The sequence below is a fragment of the Arachis duranensis genome, chromosome 5, assembly GCF_000817695.3.
Source record: "Arachis duranensis cultivar V14167 chromosome 5, aradu.V14167.gnm2.J7QH, whole genome shotgun sequence".
NCBI lineage: Eukaryota > Viridiplantae > Streptophyta > Magnoliopsida > Fabales > Fabaceae > Arachis > Arachis duranensis.
The window spans coordinates 102512560-102527333 of record NC_029776.3 but is presented as its reverse complement, the minus strand read 5'-3'; the positions used below and the strand labels follow the sequence as shown (position 1 = coordinate 102527333).

General features: G+C 31.1%; 1 protein-coding gene and 2 long non-coding RNA genes across 3 annotated transcripts; all 3 read left to right on the top strand.

Moving 5' to 3' along the window:
* Positions 1 to 2174: 2174 nt before the first annotated feature.
* On the top strand, positions 2175 to 2859 carry LOC127739639 (uncharacterized). The gene is made up of 2 exons (XR_002376221.2): positions 2175 to 2617; positions 2702 to 2859. It is a non-coding gene; the product is annotated as an uncharacterized LOC127739639 (long non-coding RNA).
* A 3457-nt stretch (positions 2860 to 6316) lies between these two features.
* LOC107490910 (uncharacterized) lies at positions 6317 to 6713 on the top strand. Its single transcript, XR_002376220.2, has 3 exons — positions 6317 to 6430; positions 6523 to 6576; positions 6658 to 6713. It is a non-coding gene; the product is annotated as an uncharacterized LOC107490910 (long non-coding RNA).
* A 5141-nt stretch (positions 6714 to 11854) lies between these two features.
* LOC107490911 (probable calcium-binding protein CML15) lies at positions 11855 to 12328 on the top strand. Its single transcript, XM_016111713.3, has one exon. The coding sequence runs from the start codon at positions 11855 to 11857 to the stop codon at positions 12326 to 12328; it is 474 nt and encodes a 157-aa protein (XP_015967199.1).
* Positions 12329 to 14774: the final 2446 nt, after the last annotated feature.

Below are 14774 nucleotides of genomic sequence, written 5' to 3'. Positions count from 1 at the left end.
TTACGTTTTTATTATTACGATTCTCTTAGCCCCTATAAATATCTTTCTATATTATATCATTTCATATAACTTGAATAGACAACTTGATTACAATTCAATAATACACTTTTCAGATTACTCTCTCAGTCTCTTGTTTCTAACATAATATCAGAGCCATGGTATCCTCCTTGAAGATGATAGGTTGTTTTCCTTGCGGTAGAATTACCGTAGTTTTTGCATTTTTTTCTATGTCATTTTTCTTTACCTTTTGTCATTTCTTTGATGCTTTTTCACCTCACCGACTAGCATATTCTCTCCGTCTTGTGTCTTTTCGAGTCGAATGATCAAACAACAATGTCATCCGCTGTTTTCCTATTCTCATGAAGAAATCATATAGTTTTTGCTCTCTTTCGGTAGTTTCATCTGTGTTCTCTTGTGGCAGTTTCGCCTGCGTTCTCTCATGGCAGTTCCATCTGCGTTCTCTCGTGACAGTTTCGTTTGTTCTCTCGTGGCAGTTCCGTTTGCATTTTTTCGTGACAGTTTCGTCTGCGTTTTGTCTATGTTTCCTTGTGGCAGTTCCGTATGCGTTTCTTTGCGGCAGTTCCGTTTGCACTTCCTTCAGACAAGCGGCAGTTCCGTCTGCGCTTCCTTCAAATTAACGGCAGTTCCATCTACGCTTCCTTCCGGCAGTTCGCACCCGTTTTATTTATCAGTTTATGCAGTTTTTTCTCTTTGTTTCGTTGTTTTAAATAAGTTTCAAACTCAAGTTGTCACTTGAGTTTGATGGGAAATGTTAGAATATAATTAGGATCAATTATGATCAATTAGTATATTTGAATATTTATTATAGAATATTACATTTTTATTATTACGATTCTCTTAGCTCCTATAAATATCCTTCTATATTGTATCATTCCATACAATTTAAATAAACAACTTGATTACAACTCAATAATACACTTTTTAAATTACTCTTTGAGTCTCTTGTTTCTAACAATATTATATATTAAGTATCGCTATTGCCGTGAAAGTTGATTTCAATTATACATAAACATCCAAATTTTATTAACAGAAAGATTGTTTTACTTGTAAAAAAGTAAAACACAATATAAATAAACTTGAACAGCTAGAACCATAAAATGAAAAACTGAAAATCCATCCTTATTTATACCAACAGCATTTCTATCATCAAATTAAAACATAGAAACTGTATACTAAGTACTATACATTGAAATCAGCGAATAAAATTAAAACTGTAAAAGTTGAAACAAAATGCAGAAACTCCATTGCTTTGTTAGTCTCAAAATTTGTATGTAACTATCATCTTTGTCCTCAAAAGATTAAATTTTTGACAAAATAGTCCTTTAAAATAAGAAATGATATTTTGACCCTCCAAAAAATTTCTCAATTTCACAAAATCTACCATCTTTTATTATAAATTGCAAACAATTCATGCATTTGATCCAAATTTTTCTTGGTAACATTTAGAAAATTATTTAAAAGATAGATACAAAATCTTGAGAAAAATTCGATCTCTAAACCCCTTTTTCATTTTTTTTAAGCAAACTTGCAAAAAATTATGTCGAAATCTAATGTCAAGAATTCTTTCCCGAGTATGTATTACTATAATTGGTGCATTTTATCAAATTGAAATCATCTTTAAAGGGTGAAAATGTCATTTTTTTCTTCAAAGAATGTTTGGTCAAAAATTGAATCTTTTGATGGCCAAATAGTAGTTTATTCTTCAATAAGTTTTCAATAATCTAAAGAATGATCAACAATCTAATGTAACTTGGATATAAAATTAAAATTTGCTCTGCCACTGTAAGAAACTCTCAAGGTAAGTTATGCCTTTTACTAGTTGAAAGTTATAACACCCTAATTCTCTAAAGAGTTATTCTCAGAAATTCTGTGATGAGAAATTCAATAAATATTTGAGAATCACCTCATCATAAATTAATAAGGCGGATTTAGGTTTGGTAAATGAAAATAATAGATATACTGTGAAAGATAAAAGCGTATCCTAAGTTAAAAATCGTACCAAACAAACTCCACCATTTCATAATCAAACCGATTTTTCTTTCATTTTAAAGTCACGGTTTTATTTCTCTTCTTCCGGTTCAACCAAACCATGCTTCCTTAATTAAACCAAACCCTAGGATCTCTCATTAAATCCATCTTCCCTTCTCCTCTCACAACCAAACCTGTTTCAGAGGAAATCATGGTCACCACTTCGTGAAATCAATGCAGCACCAGCTCATCCTTCTCCACCTTCTATACATATATATAGCAGAGTCGAGCCTTTCAATTCCTCTGGAAACCACACAAAGAGAAGAAAAAGGAAGAAAAAGTGGCGATTGCTCGAGGAAGAGGAGGAGGAAAACGTCAACGGGATCATCATCATCTGCGTACATCACCATCAAGAAGAAAGAGAAGGGCCATCAAGGGAGTTGCTACCCGAAGCCAAAGAAGGAACCCTACCCCTTTTCCTTTATGATTTCCTTAGTGTTCTTCTTGTTGAGTAAGACCCAGTAACCTTTGTTCTTTCTTCTTTTTCCCCAATCCAAAAATTCAACTTTTATTGTGCTCCATTTCTTGCTAGAGTAACTGAATTTCCCAAGAACTGCCACCTACAAGGGTGAGAACCCTTCTCTTACCCATTCTCTAGCTCGGCTAAATGGCCATGAATCCATAAAAAAATTCTGATTGTTTTGTATGTTAGGGTTCCTGATTCAAGAAAACAAGAGAGCAAGAATTGTGTTCTTGAGCATCAAAAGAGGTAAGGGGTTAGGTGATTAGATTAGAGATATGTGTAGCTGACAGTTGTGATTTTATTGTTGATGATGATTCTATATGAATGTGTGGTAATTGCTACTGGAATTTTGTAGAGGAGTCATAAATTTAATGTTGCAATAGCTTGCTACAATTCTGCTAGTGTATCATGAATTTGTTGAGTAATTGTTGTTGAGTATAGTGCAAAGTTCGATATTGTGAAGGTGTAATGATATGGTACCGATGGTGTAAATTTTTGGAATATATGGAATTGAAGCTCTTGGAGCTGTAATCTATATGAAACAAGAAGAGATGACCTAAACAAATTAGGATCAATGATGTATAATGGTTAGGGTTTTAGGGAAGCAAGTTAGTGTATACAAACTTAAGTACCTCTGCTGCAGAAATTCTGCAGAATTTTGGACAACAACTTAAAATAAAAACCGGGAGTAGTAGTAGTTTAGACGTGATTTTTTATCCAAATTATTTTTCTATCAAATTTGAAGAAGTCAAAATTACTCCAAAAAAATTTCAGAGAATTTGGCCAAGTGGTTTGGAAGATATGAATTTTTAAAGTTTAGTGGTTGCTGCAGAATTTCCTGATTTTCTAGTTCTGTAGTACCAACTTTCAGCAACTGTAATTTTTTATTTATTTGGAATTTTGAGTTGCTTTCAAAAGGATTTATGAGATCTATCAGTCTATTTTAAGTGAGTACAAATTTCATGTCTATATCTATTTTGTAGACGTAATTAAGTCACTTGGAAACTGGATTGCTTGTTGGAAATTCTGAACTGATTTATGAAAATAGGACGCCACTTCCAATTGACAATTAATTAATCAAATGAAGTGATATGAACTTGAAATTTGTGGATTCTGAAACTTAGGGGTGTTGAGTTTGATATCACCAAAATTTAGAGGCAACGAATTAGAATTGAAATTATTATTGAAATTATTATGGATTTTATAAAAACACTGTTGTTTGCTGTTTTTCTGAATCCTTATAAGTGCAATAGCAGAGCTTTAAAACTTTGTATAAAATTCAATTTTAATCCAAAGGGTAAACCACCGAAAGCCTCTTATATTTTGACCAGGTATGCTACACCTACCAATTCTTTTGGAAACTAACTTCACTCAAATCCAATAAAAACTAACTTAAAATTAAAGAGCATATAAAAACTAACTTAAAATTAAAGAGCATGTATATGTGACTATGTGTGCTCCTACATCTATTCAGTACCACAAATATTAATATAAAAAATATTTTTTCTTTTTCGATCAAAACTACAATGATCAAAATTTAAATGTCATTCAAAATCTCTCAAAAATTTTTTAAAATCGTCCCAAAAACTCAAGAATTTCTTAAAGTTACGTTTGAAATCTTCACAAAGAAACACCAAAATAAAAGATGAATTATTATTAAAGATATTGTTCACTAATTATTCAATTTTGTACTTTTTTCCTTCTCACTTTTTATCGCAAAACACTAGATAGTTATATTTCTGTTTATTTAGTAGATTCATTTTATATGCTTGCGTTAAAGTATATATTATTGTGGTCATTATACTATTCATTTGATGATAATTGTGTTAGGTCGGTGTAAAAATGTTACGTAGTATTTTTAGTATAGTTTAACATATATTTGCAGGTGTTTGAGGGATTTGAATGTGTTTTGTGCATGCTTGAGTGTCTGTATGTTTCGAACTGGGTTTATGTGTAATAATCAGTAACAACAACTTCAGTGTATTTCATGTGAATTGAGGTGTACTTGGTGTTGTGGTCCTTTTTTGTTGTAACTAGACAACAGAATCTTGTTATAGTGCTTATGGTGTCATTTTGTGCATGTTTTATTGAGCTGCATGTGTTTTTATTTATTTTTGAGGGATTTGTTCATGTATTTGTTGTAACAAGCCTATAGAATTTTGTTGTAGTGTTTCTGGTGTCATTTTGTATATGTTTGATTGAGTTGCATGAGTTTTTGAACTGACATTGGGTGAGGCAATCAAGAAATAATAATGGTGTATTTGAGTTATATTTCGGTGTATTTCATGTGAATTGAGGTGTACTTGGTGCTGTTATCTTTTTTTGTTGTAACTAGGCAACAGAATGTTGTTGTAGTGCTTTTGTTATTTTTTTGCATGTTTGAGTGATTTGCATATGTTTTTTGTCCATTTTTGAGGAATTTTATTCATGCATTTGTTGTAACTAGCCCATAGAAAATTATTGTAGTGCTTCTGGTATTATTTTGTGCATGTTTGATTGACTTGAATATGTTTTTGAACTGACACGGTGTGATGCAATCAAGAGATAATAGCGATGTATTTGTTTTGTATTTTGGTATATTTCATTTGAATTAAGGTGTACTTGGTACTGTTGTCACCTATTAACCTAAGTTTTTATTCCTTATAGAAAAAATGACAATGAAAAAGTTACTGACAGGAACATTGCAGAAAAGGAAGGACCCAAATATTATGTAATCATATATATGTTAAAACTCAATTTTTTTTGTATAAATATAGTTATGTAACATAATTCTTATTTATTTATAGAAAACTCATGATTTGAGATGCTTCACAAAATCCATTCATGATATATTCTACAACATGAGCAACGAGAAAAAAGCTATTATCAAAGAATTGGGATTTGGTGCTATGACGCATATCCCTACCTTAAATGTGCCGCATAAGCTCTTGAAAGAATTGGCATATTCATTTAATTTGTTCAATAACACACTGCATACGCGTTATCATGTAATCGAGATCACCCGTGAAAAATAGAAGATGCCCTTGGCTTGAATGCATATGGTAAAAATTCATTTTGTAATCTATTCTGTAAATCAAATTTCAGTATTTTTTAAATTATTTCCGTGTTATTGAAATATTTTTGCTACTATTGTAGAGGAGCACTATCCAAACAAAATTAAAAATAAAAGAATCAATGAGGAGCAAAAGGAACTTATTGAAAACTTCAAAGGCTGGACTTTGTCACAATTGAAAAACTCTAGAATGGACATGACTGCGGATGGGCAGGAAAATCAGCTGAAATTCAAGAGGATATTAATCCTCTTCATTTAGAAGTGCTTCTTATTACTGACAACAATAAACAAAATTTTTCTGGTTCACATGCCACCCATTCTTCATGTGGACACAATACGACAATGAAATTGGGATGCTCATGTGCTCAACTTTCTCATCAAGAGCATCAGAGGGCACAAATTGGAAAAAAAATTTGCAGTCCATGGTTGCCTCTTTGCTCTGATGATGGTATATTTTCATGAATCTACAAACAAGAATAAGTCGGTGGATACAATTTTTGGACCATCGTGGGTTCAACATTGGATTAGGGAAAAGCTAGTTGAAAGAATAGAAGCTGAGATGAAAGATAAAATGGCAACTCGACAAAAATTTTTTCTTTATTTTCGATGTATTTTTTTTAAATATTTTATGCTAACTAATATTTTTCCTATTTTAGGGCATCGTGAGAAGAACACAGCTGAGAGACCAATCAAAAGACAAAAAGAAGGGAAAAAAAGAAGGAACAAAAGAAGCCACAGAAGAAAAAGACTGTTATATCGTACTCATCTTCGAAAAGTGAAAATATTTCTGAGTATGAGTTTAATTTTGAACATAACTCACAGGAGACACCGAAGAGCAAAAAACAATCTGAGAGAATGGCAAAGAAGTAAGTATTATTTTTCGATATCTTTTGTAAATATTTATTCACTTTATTTACCTTGTGTGTTTGTACTTTTTCTGGATGGAATCCAAATAAAGGAAGCGCATTATTGAAGATTCATCTTCCCAAATGGAGACTGAATTTGATGATGAGTAAGATTCGGAAGCTATCATTGTATATATATATATATTAAAATTTTCTTTATAAACAGAATTTTTTGCATGTATTGTTAGAAGTGAAGAAATGGAGGAAATAACAAAAAGAAGATTGAAGAAAAAAATGATAAGCCTGCAAAAAAGTATGTGTTAGTTTTCAGTGTATTTTGTCAATTTTATTGTATTTATTTGCCTAATGATTGTTTGCTTTTTCAATATGGATTCCAAAAAGAGGAAGCGTGGTATTGTGGATTCATCTTCCCAAAAAGAAACTGAATTTGATGATGAGTTAGATTTAGAAACTATCATCGTAATGCTATATTTTGTTTATTCATCAAAATTTTATATATTAATAGAATATTTTGTATGTATTGTCAGAAGTGAAGGAATGCAAGAAATAACAAAACCAAGATTGAAGAAAACAAATGACAAGCTTGCACAAAAGTATGTGTTAATTTTCAGTGTTTTTTTTGCCAACATTTTGTTTGAGTTTGCATTACTTGGGTTTGCCTATTTGAATTACTATGTCTAATTGCTATACGTTCTACCTACTGTATTTGCACTCTATCTGTATTTTCTTTGTCTGTATTGTATGTCTATGCGACTGAGAGATCCCTCGTTTGGCGGAGGAGTGACGAGGGTAGTTCCACTAGTGTTTCGAGAGTTGGAGGAAAGTGAGATCGAAGTGTTAAGTTAAATATTGGATTAGAACATGAGTACCTTGGATAGTTTACTTGATTTCTGGTTTAATTTATAACTTTAAGTTCTAGATATGAGTGTCGGAGATCTAGAATCGCCTCTAGCTTTCCCGGGACCTTATATATTATTTATATAGGTAACATTACCATGTTGAGAACTTTTAGTTCTCATTCCATACATATGTTGTCGTTTTCAGATTCAGGTCGAGAGGCTCCTCGCTAGGCGTCTGAAGGTTCCTATGATGGCAAGCAAAGTTAGGCTGTTATATTTTGGGTTGTCGATTATGTATTTATGTTTATAGACTTTCCTATGTATATATAACTTATTTTTAGTCCTCTTAGAGGCCTTTTGGAGAACTATATATACGATTACTTTATGTATGTTGGGATATTTTGGGATATACTTAGATACATGTATGTATGTACATATTCTCCGGCCGGCCTTCTCTTCGCAGGTCGAGGCTGGAGCTTGATATTATGTACCTTTTGACTTTTTGCTCTTATTATTTATATATTTCCTTACTCTTCTTCGTACTTAAGTTTCCGTTCGCGCGAGCGATGCGCTTTTCTGTGTGGTAGGTGATGCGTCCGCATCTTTAGTATTTTTCCTTCTTGATTTGAATTGATTTAATAAGAATTTAGGGTTAGAATGAACATTACTTTGATTAGTTGAATTTCATTAATTATAGGAAGTTTTAAAAGAAAAACAGAAAGAAACAGAACAGAAAGGAGGATGGAGAGAAATAAACAGAAAGCTCTCTATGACAAACAATGACAAGCAGAATGCTTTTTATGAATGACAGAAAACTCACTGGAAGGAGAAGGTGAAAGACGTGAAACGTGAAAAGAAGAAAAGGGATCTGTGCGTACGGACACACTTGTGTGTACGCACACGCACATATTATTCACTATTTCACGTAGTACGTGGGCAATTTCATGTAAGACGCAGCAACTGTGCGTATGCATGTATGTGTGCGTATGCACAACAAGCGAATGTGCATATGCACAAGTTGGTTTTCATGTATAACGTGAAATTCACCATATATAATGTGAAGAAGCAAGGGAAGCCCATAATTAAAGAAAATTGACTCACGTACAGTGTAGCCTATTTCACGTTGTACGTGACCCCAACAGAATGCATTCCAGGCCAAAAGATTGCTTCACTTGGTGCGCAATACATTTCATGTGCTACGTGAGATTTTCTACACCTCTTAGGGCCTCAATTCAAGTTACCAAATGTCCACTTCTTCATCAATTCAAGACTCAATTCAAATTCCATTATCTCAGCATTAATTGAGTATTACAAGGAGATAAATATTAGAAGTTATGCTAGAGGTAATTATTAATTAGATATATTTGATTCTATTTTAGTTTTGATTCTGTTTTAATTTAAATTAGGGTTAGTATTTAAGGCAGAGGGAGACTCTTCGGAGGAGGCTCTTGGCTACTTCGGCAGCTTTATTTTTCAAGGATTTCAAGGAAGAACATGAGTTTCTAACTCTCTTCAATTAAGGTTAGGAGATTTGTTGATTTTATGGATTAATGTTTATTTTAGCTTTTTACATCTTTGATTAATGAATTTATTTCTTTTCAAGAATAGGTTTTTATTCTTTATCTTAAAGGGTTTGAATGTATTGGGAAACAATTCTTCTCTGATTTGAATTATTTTAATTTCTTGAAAAAGTCGATTAATTGAATTAAGATTGAAAATTGATTCTCATAATTCTTAAGTTTTGAAATTGGATTGATAAGTGACATAAAATCAACTAGGAGAGATTCGTATGAATTGTGTGGCTTTATAAATCAGTGAACGTTCTTCAACTCTTTTTTTAAGTAATTAACTAAGGGATTAGCAATTAATTATGTTGAAGAGAAATTAAATCACTAAGGGATTGGGATTTGATTACTAATGGTTTGTCATAAAAGTATTTTTGCATGATCAAGGTGAAAAGTGAAAAATATTAGTCCGAAAGTTTCAACATCTCCGAAATCTTAACTCTTTAATTTATATTATTTCTCACACTCACTGTTTTCTTTCGTTTAATTTCTGTTTATGCATAAAGCCTTTCAAAACCCTAATTTGATTGCCTGACTAGATTAATAGATTAATTTTACTTACTTAATCTGTTAATTTTCGTGAATCGATACTCACTCACCGTGAGTTATTACTTGATATAATCCGTTGCACTTATTAATATATTTTGTAGTTTGTAAAATTCACATCAGTAGGATGTTAAAGGGATTATGTGTTTTAATGGATTTGTTGTGAACACTTTGACATTTATATTCATCAAGGAAAGACTGGATTCAATTAGTGCACAGTTTTTTGAAATTGTTTGGATTTTTCTATTTTAATTCAAACTTGGCAGAAGCTCCATCTGTATTCTATCCATGATTGTCCATCATCTTGGATGGAATTAAGTATGGATAGACAAGAAAGTTGACCCTAAATTCTAAAAAGAGTTTTTAAATATTAAAAATATTTTTTATTTTTATTTTTTTAAAAGTAATGTATTATTAGTTTTTATAAAAAATAAATAATTTATTTTTTTTAACAAAGTATTTTTTAAAAATATTTATTATTTTTTATTCACTTTATAATGCTACACCCAGACAATTGAATTTTTTTTAATAAAAAAAAATGTACTCAAAAGAGCCAATCTAAATCAACGCTAAGACATAGATATGATATAAAAGAGCTGAATAAAGAAGGGTGTGTTTTTTGTATGGTATTATTATGGTTGCTATGTGATTAACTTTGTCACAAATATTTCATCAAATAATTTCTCTCCTTACATTTTCCTTTCAATAGTAGTTACTATCTTCTATTATCTAAGCTGTGTAGAACAAATAGTGAAGTATATTTTAAAAATGAGCATTTCGATATGGAAAAGAATGAAAGATGGAATAAAGCTCAAAATTCAGGGATAGGACATTATATATAGAAAATAGAAAAAACTACAAAAAATATTCATGAAGTTTACGAAAGTTGATATAAGTACTTAAAAACTAAAAAAATTAACGATATACCTATGAAAGATGGATTTTGTATGTTAAAAGTATCAAAATTTTAATTTTTTACTGATTTTTAAATAAAATTTCCAAACTACCCCACTTTCAACCCCAACTCACTTTTTCAACATTTCATAATTCAACATGCATCTTTAAAATCTTTGTCATAAAATTCGAAACTACTTCTACACGAGACTAGACTAAAATCAATGGTGGTGGTAGAGGATCGGACTTTAACCGGTTCAGTCATAAGTTTACAACCCATACCCAAACTAAATCAATCAAATACGAAAAAATACTTAAAACATAAAAATTTTTAAATTCATTAATCCAATTTCAATTCACTCTAGCAAAACCAGAAATTAAAACAGCTATCAAACGTAAAAAACTAACAAATTCATTATTCATCCGATTTGAAATTTATTTCAGCAAATAATCATAAGTAGATTAAAAATTAACAAAAAATTAAAGTTTGAATACTTTTATTGTTCAAAATTTATTTTTCATGAATATAATGTTAATTTTCTTAATTTATAAATACTTTTGTCAGCGTTTATAAATTTCATAGATATTTTTGGTAATTTTTCCATAGAAAAAATATAAACAAGTAGGCTCAAGAAGTTAGTGGTGAGTTTCATATTGAGTAGAATGAATGGATAATTAGTCTTTGCTAATTTACCATTCCAACTTCCAAGCATGCGTAGCAAGTTTGGTGCAATCGCTTTATGGCCAAATACATAAAAGATTGTTTTTCTTTTGTTATTTTTTTTTTAAAAAAGACTATACTCTATCACTTAATTAAACACTAATTAATTAAGTTGTAAACTTATCTAATCTCGTTGAAATTTTTAACGAACTATCTAGCTAAACTATATATAGATATAGATGTTTATTAGGGAAAAACAATGCTATCTGCTTTTATTATACCCAAAACAAAATATTAGCCAATGTCGAGGTATTACTTGCTTATTGCAATGAGAAGTTTTCTACTAATTATAGTACTCATCAGTAGTTCTCAACTCGGTTATAATGATGGTTAATTAATATTCTGTAAAACGCATAGGGTTCTACTACATTGGAAGATTCCATTAGTTTTATATTAAAAAAATATAGGATACTAACATATTTTTTGTCAACTTATTTTTAATAATAATTAATTATTATATTTTAAATACATATATAAAAAAATATATCTAAAAGATATATTATAAAAATAATATTTTTATTAGACATATTCACAAAAATATTTTCATTAAATATAATTATAAATAAGAATGGACAGAAGTTGCTAGAAATGTTGGTAACGTAACGGAATTGATATATATATAAATTGAATTCACTCAAATATAGTTTATAATTAACAATTCAAGGCTGTGCCTGTTATAAAACAATGTAACTAACCAATCCCGCAACGAAATGAGATGACACAAGAACCTCACATTCTTCATCATCAAATAAAAGCAAAAAGGTTCCAACTAAATAGCCATTTACCATTTTAGGTCAAAACTCAAAACCTCTCTCTTGCTCTCATCTTCTACCACCACAACCACATCCGTCCCTTTTCGATGGCCAACCTCCATTCCGAGCAGATCAATCAGCTGCACGACATCTTCAATCGCTTTGACACCGACTCCGATGGAAGCCTCACCCACCTAGAGCTCGCCGCCCTCCTTCGATCTCTCGGCATCAAACCCACCGGCGATCAACTCCATGCCTTACTTACCAACATGGACAACAATGGCAATGGATATATAGAATTTGATGAGCTTGTTCATGCCTTATTACCTGATTTGAATGAGCATGTCCTAATCAATCAAGAACAACTCACCGAGTTGTTTCGATCATTTGATAAAGACGGAAATGGCTACATTACCGCCGCAGAACTTGCCAGCACCATGGCGAAAATGGGCCATCCGTTAACTTACCCTGAGCTTTCCGATATGATGGCCGAAGCTGATAGCAATGGTGACGGTGTTATTAGTTTCAATGAGTTTGCAGGAATCATGGCAAAGTCAGCTTCTAATTTTTTTGCGTGTTAATATTCAAGGAAATTCATTCAAGAATTAGGTATGAATAATGTACAAGGTTTGATTTATGTGAACATATATGTCGTTACATTGTTCAACAAGTTAAGACGATGAAAGACAAATGTTGAAGACAAAACAAAATTAGGAATATTGTATATATATGATGCAATGGAAAACAATGGTGGATTTAATCGGCATGTTAAAAGATTGCGACTAGTTGTGAATGAAACTTGTACATATACTTTTCTGGGTGTAACATTTTATGTCTTACATTTTTCTTTCTTTGTTTCTTTTTTTTTTCTGTTGTTTGCTCATATTCATAATTACTGTAATATTATGTTCATCTAAAATAAATTACAATTTGAATATCGAAATGAGGACGAATCCAATTTAAAGAATTATACCCTACATATTAATTAAGAATAATCTTTTGAAATTGAATGGCGACATAGTTCTGTATAAATTGCAGCTTATTAATTATATAAATCATTTTTGCTTCAAAAATTTTACCATTACCTAGTTTTAGATTAAGGATAATAGAATCCTTTAATCTAATTTTCTTTTGATCTTGATTTCTTTGGGTGCGCTTGGTGGGTTTTTTTCTTTACATGTTAAACTATTTGCACTAATGATTAATTTACGGCTTTTTTATAATTTTAATTTCACTCTCGATGTCATTTAGAAATAGTAATAAAAAATGGTAATAAAAAAATATTAACTAAAAATAGTTAGAATTTTTTTATTTAATATTAATTAATTATTATAATAATTATAAATATTAAATAAAATAAATTCTAATTTATTTTTTTGTTCCCCTAACATTATTGGATTAATTATTTGTATAAAAGACGGGCAGATTGGATTTGGATGAAAACCACGATGCTAATAGAGGAAGCAAAAATAGAACGTAAAAATAAGTTAGCTAATAAAAACCAAAATTCATGAAGAAAAGCTTTGAAAGGACACCACACGTTGTTGGAAAAGTGATACCCAAATCGGTTTTTTGGGAACTTTTTATCAGACATCAAATTAGTTCTAAAATTAACCAACTTGGGTTGGTCGAGTGATCAGCTCACGTCTGCTTAAACAAGTGTCGGGGGTTCGAATTCTGTTTTGTACATACCGTAACCTATTGGCCAGCAACAGACTCTTAAATAGAGCTCAAATCTGCGACGAATTAGTCCTTAACCTGTCAGGTTGGAAGATACCCAGAATATTATATAGAAACATACCTTAATGCTAAAAGGCAACGTACGTCACGTGATTTTATTTAGAAAATTTTTTTCGATGCTAGCATTTTAGATTACCTCTTCCTTATTACAGGCCAAGAGCATTTCCAACGAAAAAAAAAATTAAAACCCTATTTTACATAAGGTCAGAAGAAAAGAGGGATTTATACATTAAAAAAAATTATGAATAAAGTTTCAAATTGGTTCATGTTCATTTTTTTGAAGGACAAGTTGATTTTTATCGAAAAAAGTGGTACCAACCGATCCTTATTTCTGGTAGCCATGAAATATGACGATCATTCCGTCATCTCCAGTGTAAAAAATTAACGAAATTTACTTACATGTTATTTAACGACGATAATGTGTCAATAGATTGTCTGTTAAGTGCCACAGTGACAAGTCAAAAATGGATAGGGACTGATTCGTCAAAATTATAAAATCCAAAACGCTACTGTTTTCTAACTAGGAAATCGGTTCGTTGAGTTTCTTCCCATATAACCCCCCCAATACCTAACTTGTATTTACAGGAAGCCCTAGATTCTTTTCCTCTTTTTCCTCCAAAAGGCAAATCTATGATGGTGCACGTGGTGGTGTTGCTGAGTGGACCTCTAACAGTACTGCTAATAAAGTGCGAGGAAAGGGAATTGACGGCGTCAATAACAGATTCTGTGACAACGTCAACCAAAGTTGAAGGTGGTAGCTACAAAAGTAAGAATGGATTTAGGATATTAAAAAATGTGGTGAATTTGTACTATTGTATTTGTTTTCTTGGATGTTAGGAACATGGATTATTTGGAAAGAATTTTCTTTTCTCCAGGATTCGAGGGTTGCACATTGTATTTGTTATTTTGTTCTTTAGTTACTATTCATAGTTTTGCACAAGGTTGGGTTTAACTGAAGGGTTGGTATGAATTTTTTTTAATTATTCTTTATTATTACATCACTGAGTTGAACTATGTATGTTGATATGAACTTTGAATATTTATGCTAATTTGACAAAAATGATTTTCATAATTAGATTTTTTCGTAACTTATTTTTCTGTATAATTATTATTGTTATAACAGATGGATGATTATATGGTAGTCCATGTGTTTAACTATGGAGTTCTTTTAAGAGAAACTCGAAAAGAATACTGTGTTACGTTATTGGGAATGTGCATAGGTATCGCCGATAGATTTACATTATCTTAATTTCTTTGATTTACGGACTTTATTTAAGGAGTTGGGAT

Bases quoted from the DNA above. Each gene is read 5' to 3' on its own strand.
- LOC107490911 (XM_016111713.3), top strand. From the start codon at position 11,855: ATGGCCAACCTCCATTCCGAGCAGATCAATCAGCTGCACGACATCTTC.